At 40.3% G+C, this 20405-nt stretch overlaps 1 protein-coding gene across 3 annotated transcripts in view; it reads right to left on the bottom strand.

Moving 5' to 3' along the window:
- Window positions 1-20405, bottom strand: part of EFCAB2 (EF-hand calcium binding domain 2) — a 39660-nt gene that overhangs the window by 14433 nt on the left and 4822 nt on the right. For 2 of the 3 annotated variants that reach the window (XM_005300551.4, XM_065589164.1), the window contains exon 2: window positions 11786-11870. In XM_005300551.4, the coding sequence (XP_005300608.2) occupies window positions 11786-11870 (85 nt within the window). Of the gene's footprint in view, window positions 1-11785; window positions 11871-18900; window positions 18927-20405 lie in introns of all 3 variants that reach the window. The other variant, XM_065589163.1, reaches the window with a different exon arrangement.

Here is a 20405-nt window from a genome sequence, read left to right as displayed (position 1 = left end):
GCTGAAAACACCACAACATGGTCAACATTACCAGCGTGGCTCTATGTTGCACGCACACATTAGTGGTTCAGGAATGGAAGAACATACTATCAAATCTAGTGCACTTGTTATGAAGTTCCAAATAAAATGTATGACCAAACTGGTGATGCCTCAAATAGAAACAAATTAAATATCAAGAGATGCTATCTGACAAATTTAAAAGGGTGTCACAGTGTACATATGAATTCATCTGAAGTTTCTAGAGGTGAAAGATGGGCAAATTGATTTGAATTGATTAAAAAAAGACCCGAACCACCTCAAACTTAATTTTTTTCCAATTTTGAAAAAACTGTGAATTTAAAAAAATATATCCACCCATCTTTGCACTTCCCAGTTGCATCTTAGGCCTTGTCTATATTAAAAATGCTTTGCCAGTATAGTGATACTGGTATCGCTATACTGACACAGAACTCCCCAGTTTAAGTGCTAACACAGGGTGTTTTTCTGTCAGCATATTAACACTTCCTCCCTGAACAACATTAGCTATACCGATAGAAGAGTGCCTTTGTTGGCATAACTGTGTCTATACTGGGGGTTTGGCTGGCAAATCTATGTCAACTGGGGGTGTAGTTTTTTCACACCTTGACCGACGTACAAACTTTGTAGAATAGACCTGGCCTAGGATCAGAAGAAAAAAAGAAATACTGCAAAGAAAACTTCTCATGATATTTCTGGTGTGATGTAAACCAAGAAACACAGGAACTTTTGTGTGTTTCTTGAAATTTTTCTAGTCCGATTCCAGAGCAAAGAAGTTCAGATAATCTTGCATAAACATCCATGCTATAGGATGCTTAAACTTTTGAGGTTCATCCATCACTGCCAGTGCATCTAACAGACAATTAGAGTTTTCTAGTGGAAGTTGTAGATATGAAAATAAAACACTTACAAAACAATCACATTATTACAGTAACACCCAAAATGTGCTAGGCACTGTACAGATGTAGAGGAAGACAGTCCCTGATCTGAAGAGCTTACATTCAAATCGCACACGTGATGAAAAGTAACAGCAGCAGCAGATGGGAAATAGTAGGATGGGTGGACAAGGGTTGTAAAAATAAGGCCATGTAGGTTGTTTTAGGTGTCCAGGATTAAAAGAAGCTAAATGCCAGGTTCTAGTGGTGGCATAGGGTAAAGAAGCTTTAAAGACCCCAGCTGAATCACTATCTTTCCCTGCCAGCCTCCCCCTCCCAGTTGGTGTACCATCTTTGGCTTCTGCCAGTGTAGCTTCTAGCACACAGAAGTGATGGTGAATCTAAGCATAATGCTCACCTACTTGATGAATCTGAGTTAGTGAATCATAGTTTAATGCTCATCTTGTTAATCTGAGTTTATACTGCAGGTGAAATATAATCCTAATGTCATATTTATCAAATGAAGTGTAATATTTTGCAGGACAAATTTTGCATAAATCACAAAAAAACCTCTTTGTAATTTATATTGTGAGGAGAAGAAGAGCAGAACATCTTCCTGTGCAAAGCTTGTTTCTTTTTAGTTTTGTAGGTGCATGCTTAAAGGTCAGGCAATATATTGGTATTGGCTTTCTGCAAATAGGTTAAAATCTCTCCTTCTCTTCAAGGGTATCTGATGTTCCAAGAGATAATATTCATAATACTTTTATGACCATGGTTAAGAATTGTGCTGTACTGCCACCCTCTGACATAACAAAATCACCTATTATGTGATAAAACATTTGGGATAAAAGAAATTGCATTTATGAATCAGGGAAGGGTGAGTGAAGAAATACTGTTAATGATTTTTATAAGGTAAGAATTTTGACATGAAGTAGTGAGTTTGTTACATTTAATTGACTTTCTAACCTCCCCTTTCATATCTTACGGTTTATCATCTCAAGAAAGAAACTGTCAAAGAAAAGCGTATTCACATCATTTCATTGTCCCAGCATTTCCCTCAAAATAAAATGAAGATTTTAGCAAACTTCATGGCTGGTAGCATGCTTTGGCCACTGTCCATTGGTCATATACTGACCAACACTGTCTCATTGTTTCCTTGTACTCCCCCACCTGTCTGTATCGATCTGTTGTCTCGTCTTATACTTAGCTTGTAAGCAACTTGGTAGAGGGACTGGTATTTTGTGTGTGCATGCACATGTGCAGTGCCTGTCACAATGGGGTCAGGGCTCCTAGGCACTATAGTAATACAAAAAAAAAAATAGCAGAATATACAGAAGCAAATAACAGCTAAAATGAGCACCTAGTAGATAGAAATATCAAAAGGAAAAAGAAGACTAATTTAAAAGCTCTTTCCTAGCCAGGTCAGGAAAAACAGCAAGGTGTAAGCTGATTTCCTCATTGGTATTCAAAATGAAAGAGCACACTTTTCTCAAATACTTCTACAGAAACATGAGTAGCTACAAAGGCTATGGCTACTCTACAGAACTTACAGCAGTGCAGCTGCATTGATGCAGCTGTAATGCTGCTAGTGCGGACACTGTAACCCTACGGGAGCAAGCTCTCCCATCGGCTTAATTACTCCCGCTGCTGCGAACTGCAGTAGCTATGTCAGTGGGAGGAGCTCCCCCACTGACATAGCACTGTCCACATCGGCGCTTAGGTCAGTATAACTTATGTTTCTCTGGGGGTTGGTTTAGTCACACCCCTGCGCTACAAACATAACCTATACTGACGTAAGCTGTAGTGTAGACATAGCCTAAGTTGTGCATGGAGACATATCCTACAATTCTGCATATCCACTTCAACTGAAAAATTATTTCATTTGATGATTGAGGAAAAGCCAGAATGTCCTAAACTTGGAGACCTTAGTAAATATGCATTGCTGAAAAAGTACTGATTTAGGTCATCAGAATATTAAGAAATTCAATAACAAAGACTGTGCAGAAAATATAAATAGATGACAATTACTAACTCCCTGTCTCTAGATCAAAGAATAATACGAATTAAACATTTTTAGATGCTTATAGCCAATAAATATATAATTTATAAATATATAAAGGAGATCCAGTGGAAATAGTGTATTTAGATTTTCAGAAAGACTTTGACAAGGTCCCTCACCAAAAGCTCTTAAGCAAAATAAGCAGTCATGGGATAAGAGGGAAGGTTCTCTCATGGATTGGTAACTGGTTAAAAGATAGGAAACAAAGGGTAGGAATAGGTGGTCAGTTTTCAGAATGGAGAGAGGTAAATCGTGGTGTCCCCCAGGGGACTGTACTGGGACCAGTCCTATTTAATATATTCATAAACGATCTGGAAAAAGGGGTGAACGGTGAGGTGGCAAAATTTGCAGATGATACAAAACTACTCAAGATAGTTAAGTCCCAGGCAGACTGCGAAGAGCTACAAAAGGATCTTACAAAACTGGGTGACTGGCAACAAAATGGCAGATGAAATTTAATGTTGATAAATGCAAAGTAATGCACATTGGAAAACATAATCCTAACTATACATATACAATGATGGGGTCTAAATTAGCTGTTATCACTCAAGAAAGAGATCTTGAAGTCATTGTGGATAGTTCTCTAAAATCATCCACTCAGTGTGCAGCAGCAGTCAAAAAAGCAAACAGAATGTTGGGAATCATCAAGAAAGGGACAGATAATAAGACAGAAAATATCATATTAATATATCTATATAAATCCATGGTATGCCCATATCTTGAATAATGCATGCAGATGTGGTAGCTCCATCTCAAAAAAGATATATTGGAACTGGAAAAGGTTCAGAAAAGGGCAACAAAAATGATTATGAGTATAGAATGGCTTCTGTCTGAGGAGAGATTAATAAGAATGGAACTTTTCAGCTTGGAAAAGAGGCAACTAAGGGGAGATATGATAGAGGTCTATAAAATCATGAGTGGTATAGAGAAAGTAAATAAGGAAGTGTTATTTACTTCTTCTCATACTACAAGAACATGGGGCCACCAAATGAAATTAATAGGTAGCAGGTTTAAAACAAAAACAAGAAAGTATTTTTTCACGCAATGCACTGTCAACCTCTGGAACTCCTTGCCAGAGGGTGTTATGAATACTATAACGGGGTTCAAAAAGGAGCTAGATTGATTCATGGAAGATAGGTCCATCAATGGCTATTAGCCAGGATGGGCAGGAATGGTGTCCCTAGCCTCTGTTTGCCAGAAGCTGGGCTTGGGTGACAGGGCATGTATCACTTGATGATAACCTGTCTTTTAATTCCCTTTGGGGCACCTGCCATTGGCCACTATCAGAAGACAGGATACTGGGCTTGATGGACCTTTGGTCTGACCCAGTATAGCCGTTCTTATGTTCTTATAAATATTGGGTAAATGCATGGCAAAAAAAATCCACAATCACTTTCATTATTGCCCCGACCCTACAAATATGCTTTAAGTATGTGGTATGTGAAAGTAATGGAAAATACTCACTTAAAAATAAGCATGTATGAAAGTGTTTCAAAATCAGGGCATGTTTCTTTCAAAATAAAGTATTAAAACAGACACCCTTGGATTCATATTATTTTCAAGTAATCAGCACAGACTTTTTTTTAAATTGGGTTCATTCTCCCCTTCCTTTCCCCCCCCCCTTTCTTTAGGTTGTATAAAAGAAGTCTGGAACATTTTTAAAAGATTTTTCCCTAGTTTTATTTATAAATATCAGGAATGTCAAGTCTTCTCCTCCCTACTTTTGCTGTAAGGCTTCTTGCGGGGTGATTCTTCAGAAATGTGTACTGTGAGCTCTCATCCCTTAACTGGAGAGGTTGGGGTGCTGAATCTTTAAAAAAAGGGGGGTGGGAAAAAAGGGTTTTAAACTGTCTGAAATAAAAATCTCTCCCACTATCAATTTCAGTCTTTCAGTCTCCAGTCTCTTCTGATGTCATAATGTCTTTAGCTCTCCAGTCACCCTTAGCTATATTTACACTGGAGAACTGAACACCTGGAAACTGAATTGATGAGATTCCACTAGTGAAAAAAAATTGTTCAGTGCATCCACACTAGTGAAACTATGAGAAGAATAATGAAAATACGACTGAAAGTAAATGCTAATGACAATGGACTATCTCTGAAGTCGCTTCTCTGAAACTCGATCCTGTGTTTATTATATAAAACAATATATATGTTAAAAGAATGTAAGGTTGAAAAGCCAAAGTTAGGAAATGCCAGAATTAAAGTTCATTGTATACCCTTTAGTTGACCACCTTGTGAGTATGCATTAGGATACACTCTTTAATTACCTGATCACATTCCATTTTTTCCACAACTCTCCTGTCTCATTCTGGGCACAAGATGGACAGTGTTCACTGAATGAGGAGCTATTCAATACTTTTTTTTTTTATCATTATTGTTCCATGTGTGGATCCCAGGCCTTATTTAGTCCACATTATTCAAACTCTGCTCTGACGACAGAATGATTTATTTCCTCAAGGACTTTTCAATGGTGCTTATCACTGTAGTATCTGAGTGTGTCACATATATTAATGAAATTATTTTCACAAACAGCCCCGTGAAGTGAGAAAGATGATATTATCCCCATTTTAGAGAGAGATTAAGGTTAAATGTGTCCATTAATTTTGGATGCCCAATTTGAGAAATCTACAGCCTGAGTTTTCACTGTCCTTAGCATTATATACCACTTTATATATGCAAAACATAGCTCTCCCCATTAATTTCAGTTGCAGTTGTGAGTGCTCAGAACTTCTGTGAATCAGACCCAGGTCTCAAGTTTGGCACCAAGAAAATGAAGACGACACAATTAGTGACCACCTATGAAAAGTTTGGCTTTAGTGATTTGTCCAACATCATTTAGGAACTCTGTGGCAGAGGCAGGGATAAACTCTTAACTCTCCAGGGTGGCAGTCAGCTGCCTTAACCATGAGGCCATCCTTTCTTTTCCTAGAACTCCTCACCTCAATCACTACACACCTTCCAACTTCTGCAACAAATGATGCACGGGTGCTACAGACTCCTTCATTACACAACCCTGGTTCACCCTGTGACATACTGTACCCCATATTACCCTCTGTATCCATATATCCACCACTATTATATGAATATAATATGTTTTGTACAAAGTATGCCTTGTGAAGTATCATTTGAAAAGTCTTAATTTGATGAACCTCACTATCCTGTTTAAATGTGTGTATCATCATTATATATGAAGTTATAAGATTTTGTTATATGCTTGTTACTGAAACATGTTAAGAGTCTGGGAAACGCCCACCGACTAGCTCTTCAGTAGCAACAAAAGAATGACCAACACCCAGCGTTAAGTAACCATCACTGGCCATTCACCAGCAGGGGAGTTGTAAACAAAAAATTTACAATTCATAATGAAGGATGGTCAGCAGCTCATGTACACCATGGGGGTAGCCTAACCCCCACGATAGCATGGATTTTTCCAGCACCTGAAGGAGAGTATAAAATAAGGGACAGTGACATCATCAGTTCACCTCTCTCCTCCCCCATCTCAACATCTGGAAGTAAGATCGTTTGGAAGACAAAGAGAAGTCTCCTTGAACTGGAGGGAAGGGATGGTCCTAACTAGAAGGCTTTCTAGTTAGTATGAACGATGAACTGAAAACAAGCTGCAATGTCTAGTAGGGTTAGAAAAACTGAATCAAATCTTGCTTAGCCTGATAAAGTTTAGGATTTAGTATGTGTTTACTTATTTTTTACATAACTAATTCCGATCTTTATGCCTATCACTTATAATCACTTAAAATCTCTCTCTCTAGTTAATAAACTTATTTTGATGTTTAATGTAAACCAGTGAGTTTGTCTAAAGGGCTTGGGGGATCTGCTCAGCTTACAGAGGCTGGTGCACATCCACTACCCTTTGACAGAGTGGCGAACTAATCAATGAGCTTGCATTGATCAAGAAAGTCTTGAGCAGTGTACGACACACATTTCTGCGTGCAAGGCTGGGGCTGGCACAATTTGCTGGGGTCTCCCTGTATTCAGCTCATCAGTGGCTTGAGAAAGCATCCATATAACTTTGGGCTTGCCTTCACAGAGCAAAGCCTAAAGGGGCTGCTTGTCATTAGCAGAGTTGAGTAAAAGACACCTTTAGTGAGAGAATTAAGGAGGCACAGTAATTCCACAGTCCAAATTGTACCTCGGGTCACATCATACATCCCCAAACCAGGTCCATCCTGTACAGTGAATGAGGCACAGGTCCTGTGGGAAAAATAGTGTATGATCATATAATTCAAAACTATAGCATAATGCATACACTCAAGGGAACCAAGTCTGGGTTGCATAGGCAACCTTAATTCTGGTATTTCCTACCTTTTAACTGCTTCATTTATGATCTTAGTGTCCTTTTAAAGGGGGGGGGGTGCGTGTGTATGTGTGTGCGCGCGCAACTTCCTAGGTTTTTTAAAAAGCAAATTAAAAACTTGAAGTTCCATCTGTGACTTCATATTGATATCTAAATGGATCATCATCAAAGTTGGACCTTTAGCTCCACAGTGCAGACCTCTGCCACTTGAGCTAATGGAGAAATTAATTACAATAGTAAGTTGTCACCCTCTACATGGACCAGCATTAGAGGAGGAGGAAACACATACTTTTGCCAGTGGATTTTACAGATATTTGCTGACAGCAGAGGAATATTGAGACTTGGCAAACTTGGTGTAATCAAATGCACCCTTGTATTCACACCCTACACACCACTGTAATAATCTTTGTACCAAATATCCCTTGTAAGATATAATTTGAAAGCTAATAATTTGCTGATCAATAATACCATGGTGAGATGTATGTAGTAAAATTATATGTAAAGTTATGAATATAAGCTGACATTATGACTGAAGGGTGTTTACCAGACAAGTCTGGGGAGTGGATAAACTTGTTTCTCGAAGATAAAGGATAAACTGACCCCTCTAGTCAGGCATCATCAAAGGTGATGGGCAATCACCTGTCAAGTGGCCATTCTTTGGCAACAAGGGGTGTAGGAAAAGATCTATCTGCATTTTAGAAAACAGCAGCATGGAACCTGTTTCACCACCAGATTCCTTGTCTTCGTTCTCACAGCAGGAATGAACTTTATCTAGGGGTAACCCTCATGAAAATTTCAGAGTAGCAGCTGTGTTAGTCTGTATCCGCAAAAAGAACAGGAGTACTTGTGGCACCTTAGAGACTAACAAATTTATTTGAGCATAAGCTTTCATGGGCTACTGCCCAGTGCTTCGGATGCATAGAAAGGAACATATATTGAGGAGATATATATACACATACAGAGAGCATGAAAAGGTGGGAGTTGTCTTACCAACTCTGAGAGGCCAATTAAGTAAGAGAAAAAAAACTTTTGAAGTGATAATCAAGCTAGCCCAGTACAGACAGTTTGATAAGAAGTGTGAGAATACTTACATGGGGAGATAAATTCAATGTTTGTAATGGCTCAGCCATTCCCAGTCTCTATTCAAGCCTAAATTGATTGTATCTAGTTTGCATATCAATTCAAGCTCAGCAGTTTCTCGCTGGAGTCTGTTTTTGAAGCTTTTCTGTTGCAAAATTGCCACCCGCAGGTCTGTCATTGAATGACCAGACAGGTTAAAGGGTTCTCCTACTGGTTTTTAATGTTATGATTCCTGATGTCAGATTTGTGTCCATTCTTTTGCGTAGAGATTGTCCGGTTTGGCCAATGTACATGGCAGAGGGGCATTGCTGGCACATGATGGCATATATCACATCAGTAGATGTGCAGGTGAATGAGCCCCTGATGGCATGGCTGATGTGATTAGGTCATATGATGATGTCACTTGAATAGATATGTGGACAGAGTTGGCATCGGGCTTTATTGCAAGGATAGGTTCCTGGGTCAGTGTTTTTGTTCAGTGATGTGTGGTTGCTGGTGAGTATTTGCTTCAGGTTGTCTGTAAGCGAGGACAGGTCTGTGTCCCAAGATCTGTGAGAGTAAGGGATCATCTTTCAGGATAGGTTGTAGATCTTTGATGATGCGCTGGAGAGGTTTTAGTTGGGGGCTGAAGGTGACAGCTAGTGGTGTTCTGTTATTTTCTTTGTTGGGCCTGTCTTGTAGGAGGTGACTTCTGGGTACTCGTCTGGATCTGTCAATCTGTTTTTTCACCTCAGCAGGTAGGTATTGTAGTTTTAAGAATGCTTGATAGAGATCTTGTAGGTGCTTGTCTCTGTCTGAGGGATTGGCGCAAATGCGGTTGTATCTTAGAGTTTGGCTGTAGACAATGGATCGTGTGGTGTGTCCTGGATGGAAGCTGGAGGCATGTAGGTAAGTATAGCGGTCAGTAGGTTTCCGGTATAGGGTGGTATTTATGTGACCATTACTTATTAGCACATTAGTGTCCAGGACCGCTTGTGTGGATTGATCTAGGCTGAGGTTGATGGTGGGATGGAAATTATTGAAATCATGGTGGAATTCCTCAAGGGCTTCTTTTCCATGGGTCCAGATGATGAAGATGTCATCAATGTAGCGCAAGTAGAGTAGGGGCCTCAGGGGACGAGAGCTAAGGAAGAGTTGTTCTAAGTCAGCCATAAAAATGTTGGCATACTGTGGGGCCATGCGGGTACCCACAGCAGTGCCGCTGACTTGAAGGTATATATTGTCCCCAAATGTGAAATAGTTGTGGGTGAGGACAAAGTCACAAAGTTCAGCCACCAGGTTAGCTGTGACATTATCAGGGATACTGTTCCTGATAGCTTGTAGTCCATCTTTGTGTGGAATATTGGTGTAGAGGGCTTCTACATCCATAGTGGCCAGGATGGTGTTTTCTGGAAGATCACCGATGGATTGTAGTTTCCTCAAGAAGTCAGTGGTGTCTCGAAGACAGCTGGGATTGCTGGTAGCGTAGGGCCTGAGGAGAGAGTCCACATAGCCAGACAATCCTGATGTTAGGGTGCCAATGCCTGAGATGATGGGGCGTCCAGGATTTCCAGGTTTATGGATCTTTGGTAGCAAATAGAATACCCCTGGTCGGGGTTGTAGGCATGTGTCTGTACAGATTTGTTCCTGTGCTTTGTCAGGGAGTTTTTTTAACAGATGGTGTAGTTTCTTTAGGTAATCCTCAGTGGAATCAGAGGATAATGGCCTGTAGAATGTAGTGTTAGAGAGCTGTCTAGCAGCCTCTTGGTCATATTCCAATTTATTCATCATGACGACAGCACCTCCTTTGTCAGCCTTTTTGATTATGTCGTCAGAGTTGTTTCTGAGGCTGTAGATGGCATTGTGTTCAGCATGGCTGAGGTTATGGGGAAAGTGATGTTGCTTTTCCACAATTTCAGCCTTTGCACGCTGACGGAAGCAATCTATGTAGAAGTCCAGTCTGTTGTTTCGACCGTCCGGAGGAGTCCACGCAGAATCCTTTTTGTAAAAGTGAGGGGCAAAAACACCCCAAGCTCCCTTCCCCATCTATCTCTTCTGTTTCCCCTAAGATGACAAAAGAAACCAGCCCATTTGACTTTGGGAGAGATCCTAGTCATTTGGTCAGCCTCGTTGCTGGGAGCACTTGGTAAGACTTATCTTGAACTAATTTTAATTTGTTAAGTTTTAATACTGGGAAGCATTTTATCTTTATTTCTTTCATAACTATTTCTGGTTTTAATGCCTTGTAGTTGCACTCGCATAAAACCCATCTCTTTGTGTTAAGTAAACTTGTTTTATTATGTAATCAAAACCAATCCAGTGTTGTGAACTATGTGGGTAATGCTATTTGGGATAGTAAACTATTATATATTGATCCCCTAAGAGGGGCAATGGACCTAATATATCTGAACTGTGCTGGAGAGGGCTGGACGGTGCAGAACACGTGTATTTGGAGGAAAATTCAAGACTGGGAGTGTGTTGGGGTCACCCTGCAAATAGTAACCAAGGCTACTAGAAGCCAGAATGTAGCTGGTGTTTGCTGACAGACTGCTGGGGTCCGAACTGGCAGACCAGGGCTCTGGCTATTCACAGACACTCAGGCCTGGTCTATACTACCCGCCTGAATCGGCGGGTAGAAATCGACCTCTCGGGAATCGATTTATCGCGTCCCGTGGGGACGTGACAATCGATCCCCGAATCGGCGCTCTAACTCCACCAGCGGAGGTGGTAGTAAGCGCCGCCGACAAAAAGCGGCAGAAGTCGATTTTGCCGCCGTCTTCACAACGGAGTAAGTCGGCTGTAATACGTCGAATTCAGCTACGCTATTCACGTTGCTGAATTTGCGTATCTTAAACCGACTCCCCGCTGTAGTGTAGATGTACCCTCAGGGTGTGACCTGCATGCTGGCAGGCTGTTTGTGTGCAGCTCAGGTAGGAGCAAAGCATTGTGAGGCACCCCAGGTTGCAGGGCAAGGGTGACAGCCCCTCACTGGTCAAGACTGCACCCCAGAATGTCATTCTTTGGTTCCATTTCAGGTTCTGGAGGGGTGTGTGCTTCAGTGGCTATAAACCTTTCTGCCCCTCTTCTACCCAAGCCTGACATTGTTCCAGTCTTGGCCCTCCCTCTCCCCACCCAGTTTGTCATCTAATCTAAGTCTTCCCCTCCCTGGGCTCCTCATCCCTATCTCCTTGCCCAGCTAACCCCCATTTCTCCTCAACCCCAGCTCCTTGGGTCAGTCTCTTTGCCCACTAAGCCCACTGCCTCCGCTCCTAATCCAGTACCAGTCTTAAATCAGTGGAACTACTCACACTAGTCCAGTTAAGCATGTACATAAATGTTTACAGAATCAAGATCACAGGGCATTATTTCAATTTTGTTTCTTGTTAAAGTGGTTTAGGATTTAGGGCAGTGTTTTGCTCTGCAAAAATATTCCATAATATTTCTGAGAAAAGATTTTCAAACCTGACATCCACAGTTTTATTGCATTCATGGTCGAACACTTCAAAAGCATCTGTAATCTTTTTCTGAATGTCTGCTATTATGGCTTCTGCAAAACACAAAAACAAAAAAAAGTTTCACCAAGCTACTCCAATGAATTTTATTTCTAGTTTAAATATCATCTGAAAGAAAGACTCAAATACAGTCTCCACCCTAAAATGGAACAATTCACTTTTCTCTGAATTTCCCCCTGTTCACCTTAACTTTACATTTCACACATTTCCATTCTACCATCAGGTCTTATGTCAGTCTCTCTTTCTGCTCCTTTATGTCTTTAAACAACTTATTCTTTGCCTCTTTAATCTTACACCTCTTTTTTTGAGGATCCCTTTCTTTTTGGGAAGGGAGAGATGAAAGGGCTCATCTTTCTCCTTCTACTTTCTTCCTCTGTTCAAAGGGTCCCACATCATAGCAACAATCCCTCCACCTGTTAAGGGATAGATACATCGCCCTTTAGTGCTCTCTTTGCATTGCTCTCAGACTAGCTGTTCCTCCTGTTATCCATCTTCTTTTTCCTCCTCCTTCCCTCAATTTATTTCTCTTCCTTATCTTGGTCTTCTTCCCTTCTAATTTTTGTCTCTTTCTCATTCATCTAGTTTTTTTTCCTTCCTGCATCTACTTATGAGGGGTTTTTTTTGTTTTGTTTTTATTTGATTTTTTTTTCTCCCCCACTTTGATCAATTTGGTAACTCTTCTCTGGACCCACGCCAGAACGTGTCTGTTCACACAGATGTGCAATTCCCCAAAATGGATGCAATAACTCTGAGTCCTCACCATGGTATTTTACATAGGTAAAATACTGTATTTCTTTGTGTATATTAATGTTTTTGATACAACTTACTGGCCTAATCCTCCCCTGTCTTGCTCCTTGTGTATTAATTTGTATCTGTGAAAATAGGTGTAAAATGCTATCACAAGTATCAGAGAGTAGAGAATTCTGATTCGGTAGCATTTATATATATTTTACACTAGTGGTTCTCATCCAAGTATGCGTACCCCTAGGGGGTATGCAGAGGTCTTCCAGGGGGTACAACAACTCATCTAGGTATTTGCCTAGTTTTAGAACAGGCTACATAAAAAGCACTTGTGAAGTCAGTATAAACAAAAATTTCAGACAATAACTTGTTTATACTGCTCTGGAATTTACATACTGAAATGCAAGTATAATATTTATATTCCAATTGATTTATTTTTACCATATAATTATGAGAAAGCAAGCAATTTTTCAGCAATAGTGTGCTGTGAAACTTATATTTTTACGTCTGATTTTGTAAGCAAGTAGTTAAGTGACATGAAACTTGGGGGCACACAAGGCAAATCAGACTCCTGAAAGGGGTACAGTAGTCTGTAAAGGTTGAGAGCTACTGTTCTACACAAGTGTAAACAGCTATAAAAAGTACAAGGCAGGAGAGGATCAGGCACTAACATCTTATTTGTCTTTACTGTAACTTATTACCAATTTGGCTTCTTCCATTGTCATGACATTACAATTCTCCATCAGTGTATAGTCTGGTCTACAGTTAGAGCCTACAGGTCTGATAAAAAGTACACTAAATGCAATGGAAAGACTCCTATTCACAGAAATAGGTTTGTATCAGGCTCCAAACGCATTACTTTGCATTTGGTGCCTTACACCTTCTCTACACTACAAAACTGCACCACGTAGCACCTTTTCAAAAACTGGCTAAAACCCTGAATGTGGTTTGTACTTGTATCCACTTAAAGCTAAACTGTTTTCATCGTTGCTTTCAGCTATGGTTAAAATCTAGGTGGACCTGATCCTTAGTGGTGCCAAGCACCTAAAGTCTGATCCTCAGCCTACTGAAGTTAATGGAAGTCTTTCCACTGACTTCAATGGGTCTTGGATCAGGCCCCTACTGAGCACCTGTAATTCCCACCAAACTAAGGCCAGGTCTACACTAACAAGTTAAATCAACCCAGTTACATCACTTAGGGGTGTGAAAAAAATAAATGTGTTAGTCTCTAAGGTGCCACAAGTACTCCTGTTCTTTTTACTCAAATCTCAGAAAATCAGGAATTGAAGAGTTAAGGCAATACAAACAAACTTCTGAAACCCAGGAAATACAGAGTTAAGGAACACACCATCCCCCAGCTCACCCTTAACTCCTCCCCCCTGGAGCCAGCAATAGCTATTGAGAATGGTTCTGTAAGTGGGTGGCATAATAAGTAGACATAAGAAAAGACTAAGAGAAGGTGCATTGTTTGTGTTGTGTTTCCACAGACACATATCAAAGCTGTAACTAAGCACTTCAGCATCCAGGGCAAACAAGCATATCTGCACCTCATACCAGAGGCGATGCATGGGAGGCATTTGGAGTCATGTGCCCCCCTAGATTTTTTGGTTGCACTCCCCCATCCCAGACAGGCTGGGTGGCATGCTGAGGTGAGTTGGGGGGGTCTTCCCATGGGGCCCCCCACACACATAGGGCTGGCCTGAGCTCCCTGGCATCGCCAGCCCAAGCCACCCCTGTGGCTTTACATCCTGGGCGGCTGCCCCACCCTGGCTGAGATAAACTTAAGCAGCTGAGATCAGTTTGGGGAGGATTTTAAGCCTAGTTTGAGCCCCTGGTGAGCACAAAAGAAGTTAGAAGAACCAAGTGATTTTGTTAACAGCTGATTTTAGAGAGACAGTACCATAGGAATCCCTTGCTCAAATGACCCCAAATTTGGAGCACAAGCCCTACTCAGTGGCGCTGGAACACTTTTTATAGTGGGGGTGCTGAAAGCCAGTGAAACTGTAAAGCAGGGGTCCCCAAGCTTTTTACCTTATGCCCCCCTTTACCATGGGACCGGCAGCCAGGACCCCAGGTGCGGGGCCAGGAGCAGAGCCCTGCGTAAAACCTGGGGGAGCTGCAGCACCACCCCGCACCTCTAATTCCCATACCCATGGCCCTACCCCACACGACCATGAGGCATAGTGTGTTTTGAGACTCTCTCCATAATCACATGGATTTTGGAGCTCTTAGAATAGTCATCCTTTAAACAATAAGGAACTCTCAACCTTAACTATAAAGAGATGCCACTGTGCTATAATACTGTCGTTTGTAAAGTCATTTGGGATGAAGGGCACAATATATTCCAAAAAATATTATTCTTTAAATCCTTACAATCCAGAAGATTACATTGGATTTCATGCAATTACTTTATAAGAAACAAAGGTTTTAGAAGTATGACTTTTGTATATATAAGTACCTTAACCACTAGAGTTCTGCTGACAATGCTTGGTCTATGGTAAAACACACATGTTCTGCCTACTGTACAATTTCAGATTCACCGCTCTGAAGTGCTGGTTTTGGCCCTTCAGAGGAAGTCTATGTAAAGCGGGGGGGGAAAGCAAAAGGATTACGAATTTTAAAAATTGGTCTTAAAATAATTATTTATAAATACAATAGCACATCTTCTGCACGTGCCTGTGTCAGTCAATGAATGTCAACTTTTGGTACATTGAGCTTTTATCTAGGGCCTTCTATGGCGTACATCACTATAGTATGTGAGCATCACACCACAGATAGAGTGCCCATTTATTGACTAACACACAAAGCTCATCATGTGTTATTGCTTATGTATCATCATTTATTAAGACTGGCTACTAGAAGCCCATGCGCTACATGGCACCTGAGTTTTCTATTTGCCTACAGTCGAACAATACTCTGCACTTATATATCATGCCGTATGTGACATATTCAATGCGGTACATTTATCAGTTAATTAATCCTCATAAAAACCCAATGAATTGGTTGTTTTATCGCTGTTTTACACATAAGGAAGTAGAGGGACACAGACACTAAGAGGAACAATTTCAAAAGTAGCCTCTAATTTTGGGTGCTGTACTTTAGGTACCGAAGCCAAAATTTCATACATGAATGCCTAAAGTTAGACATCTAAATCCATACTGGAGTCCCTAAGTAAGTGGCCTTATTTTTCAGAGGTTCTGAGCACCCACCATAACCACTTACTTCATTTTGAATTGTGGGTGTTTACAATTTCTGGAAAACAAATCAGACCCTAGATTTCTAAAGCTGGGCATCCAGCATTAGAAGCCACTTTTAAAAAATTGATGGGACTTTTCACACAACAGGTCCATTGCAGAGCTATGCTAACCAGTAGATCAAGCTCCTCACATGGACTCCATTTTGCCAAATTTTATTGCAAATGTCACTGAATATATATTTGTTCCCACCACATAAAAGTACTTGTAAACTGGAGCAAATCTCAGATGTGAAAAAAATTAGCGTACAGACATGGAATGAAAACCCAAATTCTTCTGAACAGCATATTAACTACTGTTGGAGAAAAGATCATTTGTACCAGTGCTGCAAATCCCTTTTAGCATTGTGAATCTGATCTTGGCATTGTTCAGAAGACAAAATATTGATAACTTTTACAAACCAGCTAATTTCTTGTTGAATTAGTGAGCTAGAGGTAGAGTTAATCTGCAAAATTTCTGCACTTGTATGCACCATGGAAACAAGAAAATCTCTCTCTCCAGAAAATCCACAATTGCCTTAAAAGTCAGCCATGGCTTTGTCTATAAACATAACTGCATTTTGTTGTCTACTTCAGTCTCAAATATAAGCTGAACCTTTAAGCTTGAAAGTTTGTGTGTATACAGTCCATAATGAAGTATCAGAGGGGTAGCCGTGTTAGTCTGTATCCAAAAAAACAACGAGGAGTCCGGTGGCACCTTAAAGACTAACAGATTTATTTGGGCATAAGCTTTCGTGGGTAAATAAACCTCACTTCTTCAGATGCATGGAGTGAAAATTACAGATGCAGGCATAAATATATATTGGCACATGAAGAGAAGGGAGTTACCTTACAAGTGGAGAACCAATGTTGAAGGCCAAATCAGTCAGGGTGGATGTGGTTCTCTCCCAATAATTGATGAGGAGGTGTCAATACCAAGAAAGGGAAAAATTCCTTTTGTAGTGAGCTAGCCACTCTCAGTCCCTATTCAAGCCCAAATTGATGGTGTTACGTTTGCAAATGAATTGTAGCTCTGCAATTTCTCTTTGAAGTCTGTTTTTGTTGAAGAATGGCTACTTTTAAATCTGTTATTGAATGTCCAGGGAGATTGAAATGTTCTCTTACTGGCTTTTGTATGTTACCATTCCTGATGTCTTTAACCTTTTACAAAGAGACTATCCGGTTTGGCCAATGTACATAGTAGAGGGGCATTGCTGGCACATGATGGCATATATCACATTAGTAGATGTGCAGGTGAAGGAGTCCCTGATGGTGTGGCTGGGTCCTATGATGGTGTTGCTAGAGTAGATATGGGGACAGAGAAGGCAACAGGGTTTGTTACAGAGATTGGTTCCTGGGTTAGTGTTTCTGTGGCCTGTAGTTGCTTCCGGCTGGGGGGTGGTCTGTAAGCAAGGATTGGCCTGTCTCACAAGGCCTGTGAGAGTGGGAGAAATCGAGTGGCTGCAATGTGAAAAAATTATCAAAATTAGAAAACATGCAGAAAACTGCATAATGCATTTTAAAGCTGTGATTCAGGACAGCACTTAAGTACATGTGCAACTTAAAGCACATTAGTTCTCCCATTCGGTAGTATTACTTGAAGTTACACATGTGCTTAAGTGGTTTGCTGCATCAGGGCCTGAGCACTGTATTGATTCTACATGCTCTGAGAAGACCTAAAGGACACAGGATTAGATCCTCAGATATTTAGGGACTTAATTCCCATAGATTTCAATAGGATTTGGGTGCCTAAATACCTTTGAAGTCCTGGGCCACAGTGCTTAAAATTTCAATAGCAGCCAGCAGCCTGACTATGCTTTGGCTCCCAACATTGCTAAATGAGCTCTGGTCTCCACTACAAACTTATATTGGTATAACTATGTCACTCAAGGGTGTAGATTTGGGGTGGGGTGGGGAAGAAACACACCTGAGCAATGTAAGTTTAGCCGGCATAAGTGGTAGTGTGCACAGCGCTATGTTGGTGAGAGGGCTTCTTCCGCCTACATAGCTACCACTGTCTGTTGGGGGTGGTTTAATTATGTTGACAAGAGAGCTCTCTCCCGTGGCTACACAAGTGATCTTACAGCAGCGCAGCTGCATCAGTACAGATGTGCTGCTGTAAGGTCTCTAGTGTAGACATAGGTAACACACATGTGGAAGGAGCCAGAAGAAGGTATGTGTTACACTAATTTAGGCTACCTGTAGTCAGTATTGCCAGCTCTTGTGATTTAATCATAAGTTTTGCAATATTTAGTGCTTTTCATAAAGTCCCATTTCCTGGAATCAGGGCATTAAAACAGAAATTCAGATTTTATTTTAGACACGCCAGTAACCTAGCCCAGACCCGAAGAGCTCTGTGAAGCTCGAGTGTCATTTCCACCAATAGAAGCTGGTCAAATAAAAGATATTACCTCACCTCCCTTGTATCTCTGATTGAAAAAAGTAGTACATTTCTAGCCCTTCATGTTACAAAGAAAAGCTGGGAAATGGATGTAAGAGTAACCTACAGGATCAAAATCCAGAAGCAAAGAACCACCACCCTGGGTTATTTTTGGCTTAAAAATTGTGATTTTTTTTTTAAACCTCATGATTTTGGGATGGGATCTCACTCATGTCCGTGTTGGCAATGTTCTGTATTTGATTTTAAATGTAATGTAATACTATATATGAAATGTTAAATTGCAAAATGCAGGTAGGGGAATGAAGATGTCAAGGGTGAATACATATTTCAAACAGTAATCAAACTACCAAAAAAAGCAATTGATAACCATTGGAACAAGCTACTAAGGGAAGTGGTAGATCCTCCATGATTTGAAGACTTCAAATCAAGACTGAATGCCTTTCTGGAAGATATGCTTTAGTCAAACCAAGTTATTGGGCTCAATACAAGTTGTTACTGGGTGAAAATCTTTGGCTTCTGTTATGCAAAAGGTCAGATTAGATGATCTATTGGTCCTTTCTGGCCTTAATAGCTATGAATCTTAACTTCGCTCTCCCCCCCCCCACCCCCCCCAAGACCATCTTTATTATATCAGAAAGACTGATCAATTACATGACATTCCCATAAAGATATAAGGATGTTCAACACTTGCCTTTTATATGATTACTGAAATCCCATCTGGAAGAAGAAAAGAGACCTATTTTCACTAGTTCTACATTAGGCTCTAGTAGGACACCATTTGACATATTGCTTTCAGGTTCTTGCAACAGCAGCATTAACCTATGCAATGTTAAAGCTTAGGAGCCTTGACATGTTATGTCAAAGTGTAAAGAAACCATCAGCACAAAAAAAAAAGAAAACAGATTGAATTAAGCAGCATGAAAAGGGAAAGAAGCACAAAATGATAGAAGGGAAAATACATATATAGAGAAACAGTGGAGAGCAAAAAAAAAAAAAAAAAAAAAAGGAATAATAGAATCAGCTGAGTATAAAATACATTTTCAGAAGACCATTAGGAAAAAAATAGCAGTACAATAAAGAAACAAAATAATCGATAATGAGAATAGGTATAGATTATGGTCCTGATCCCACACACATTTATGCACATGGATAACTTTACTCACGCAAGTAGTCCCATTAACTTCAGTGAGACTATTCTTGTGAATAATCATTTAAGTTAACAGGATGACTTGTGCAAGTAAAGTTCAGCACGTGCACAAGAATTGGCAGAATTTGTTCCTATACTGTCTCTTGCTGTGTACATCCATAAAACACAAACTCAGGAACTTAAAACTCATATGAAGAAAAAAAGTTTAAAATAATAGGCCCCAAAGGAAGCACTAACCATGAAAACTAGTAGAAGCCTACAACAAAGAATTTCTGGGAATACCCCAAAGGCTAATTTGGCAATGCAATTAATGTTACTGTGCTCTCTGAACCACAATATACACACTGCAATTTCTATTTTATACTGTAGAACACAGGTTATTTGGTTACAAACTAGGGCCAAGATTTTCAAAAGCGACTAGTATAACTGGCCAAACTCAGGAGTTTTGCTTAACAAGTAGTTTCAGTATTTACAAATTTGCTTTTGTACCAATTTGGAAATTTTGTTCTGAAGACTCCAAGATATGGCAATCCTAAAACAAAATATGACATCCATATTCTTGTCAGTTTTATTGCTGTTATTGAATGAATAGCAGTCGTGAAACTGACAAGAACGTCAATTTCATTCAGCTGCTTCTTGGCAGGGAGTCAAGGCTTTCAGCTTTGCTATGGTCCCTATCATGGACCTGGAAGTCTTAGGACTGGCTCCTAGGGTCTGTGGCAGCCCTGCAATGTGGGCTTCCTAGTGTTTCAGCAAAAGTTTTATCAAATCTGTAATAGATTTGGCAAACTTTCACTTCAGTAAGTCAACATTTTCTGACAAAATGTAGTTTCATTGTAAGATTTCCATCCAGCTCTAGCAACTAGTGATTTTAGATGCCTCAATTCTGAGAGCCCTAATTGATTCCTACCTAGAGTCTGCAGAAACACTTCATCTGAAAGGGGAGCAAACCATTCCTGTTCATCTCAGCATGGGATTAATTCTGAAGACTAATGAGGCAAGTCACTTCACCACACAGTTTCAGCTCATCATTGGTAAAAAGGAAATAC

This window comes from Chrysemys picta, chromosome 3 (assembly GCF_011386835.1).
Source record: "Chrysemys picta bellii isolate R12L10 chromosome 3, ASM1138683v2, whole genome shotgun sequence".
NCBI lineage: Eukaryota > Metazoa > Chordata > Testudines > Emydidae > Chrysemys > Chrysemys picta.
Note: the sequence above shows the minus strand (reverse complement) of the source record. Positions and strands in the feature narration are given on the sequence as shown.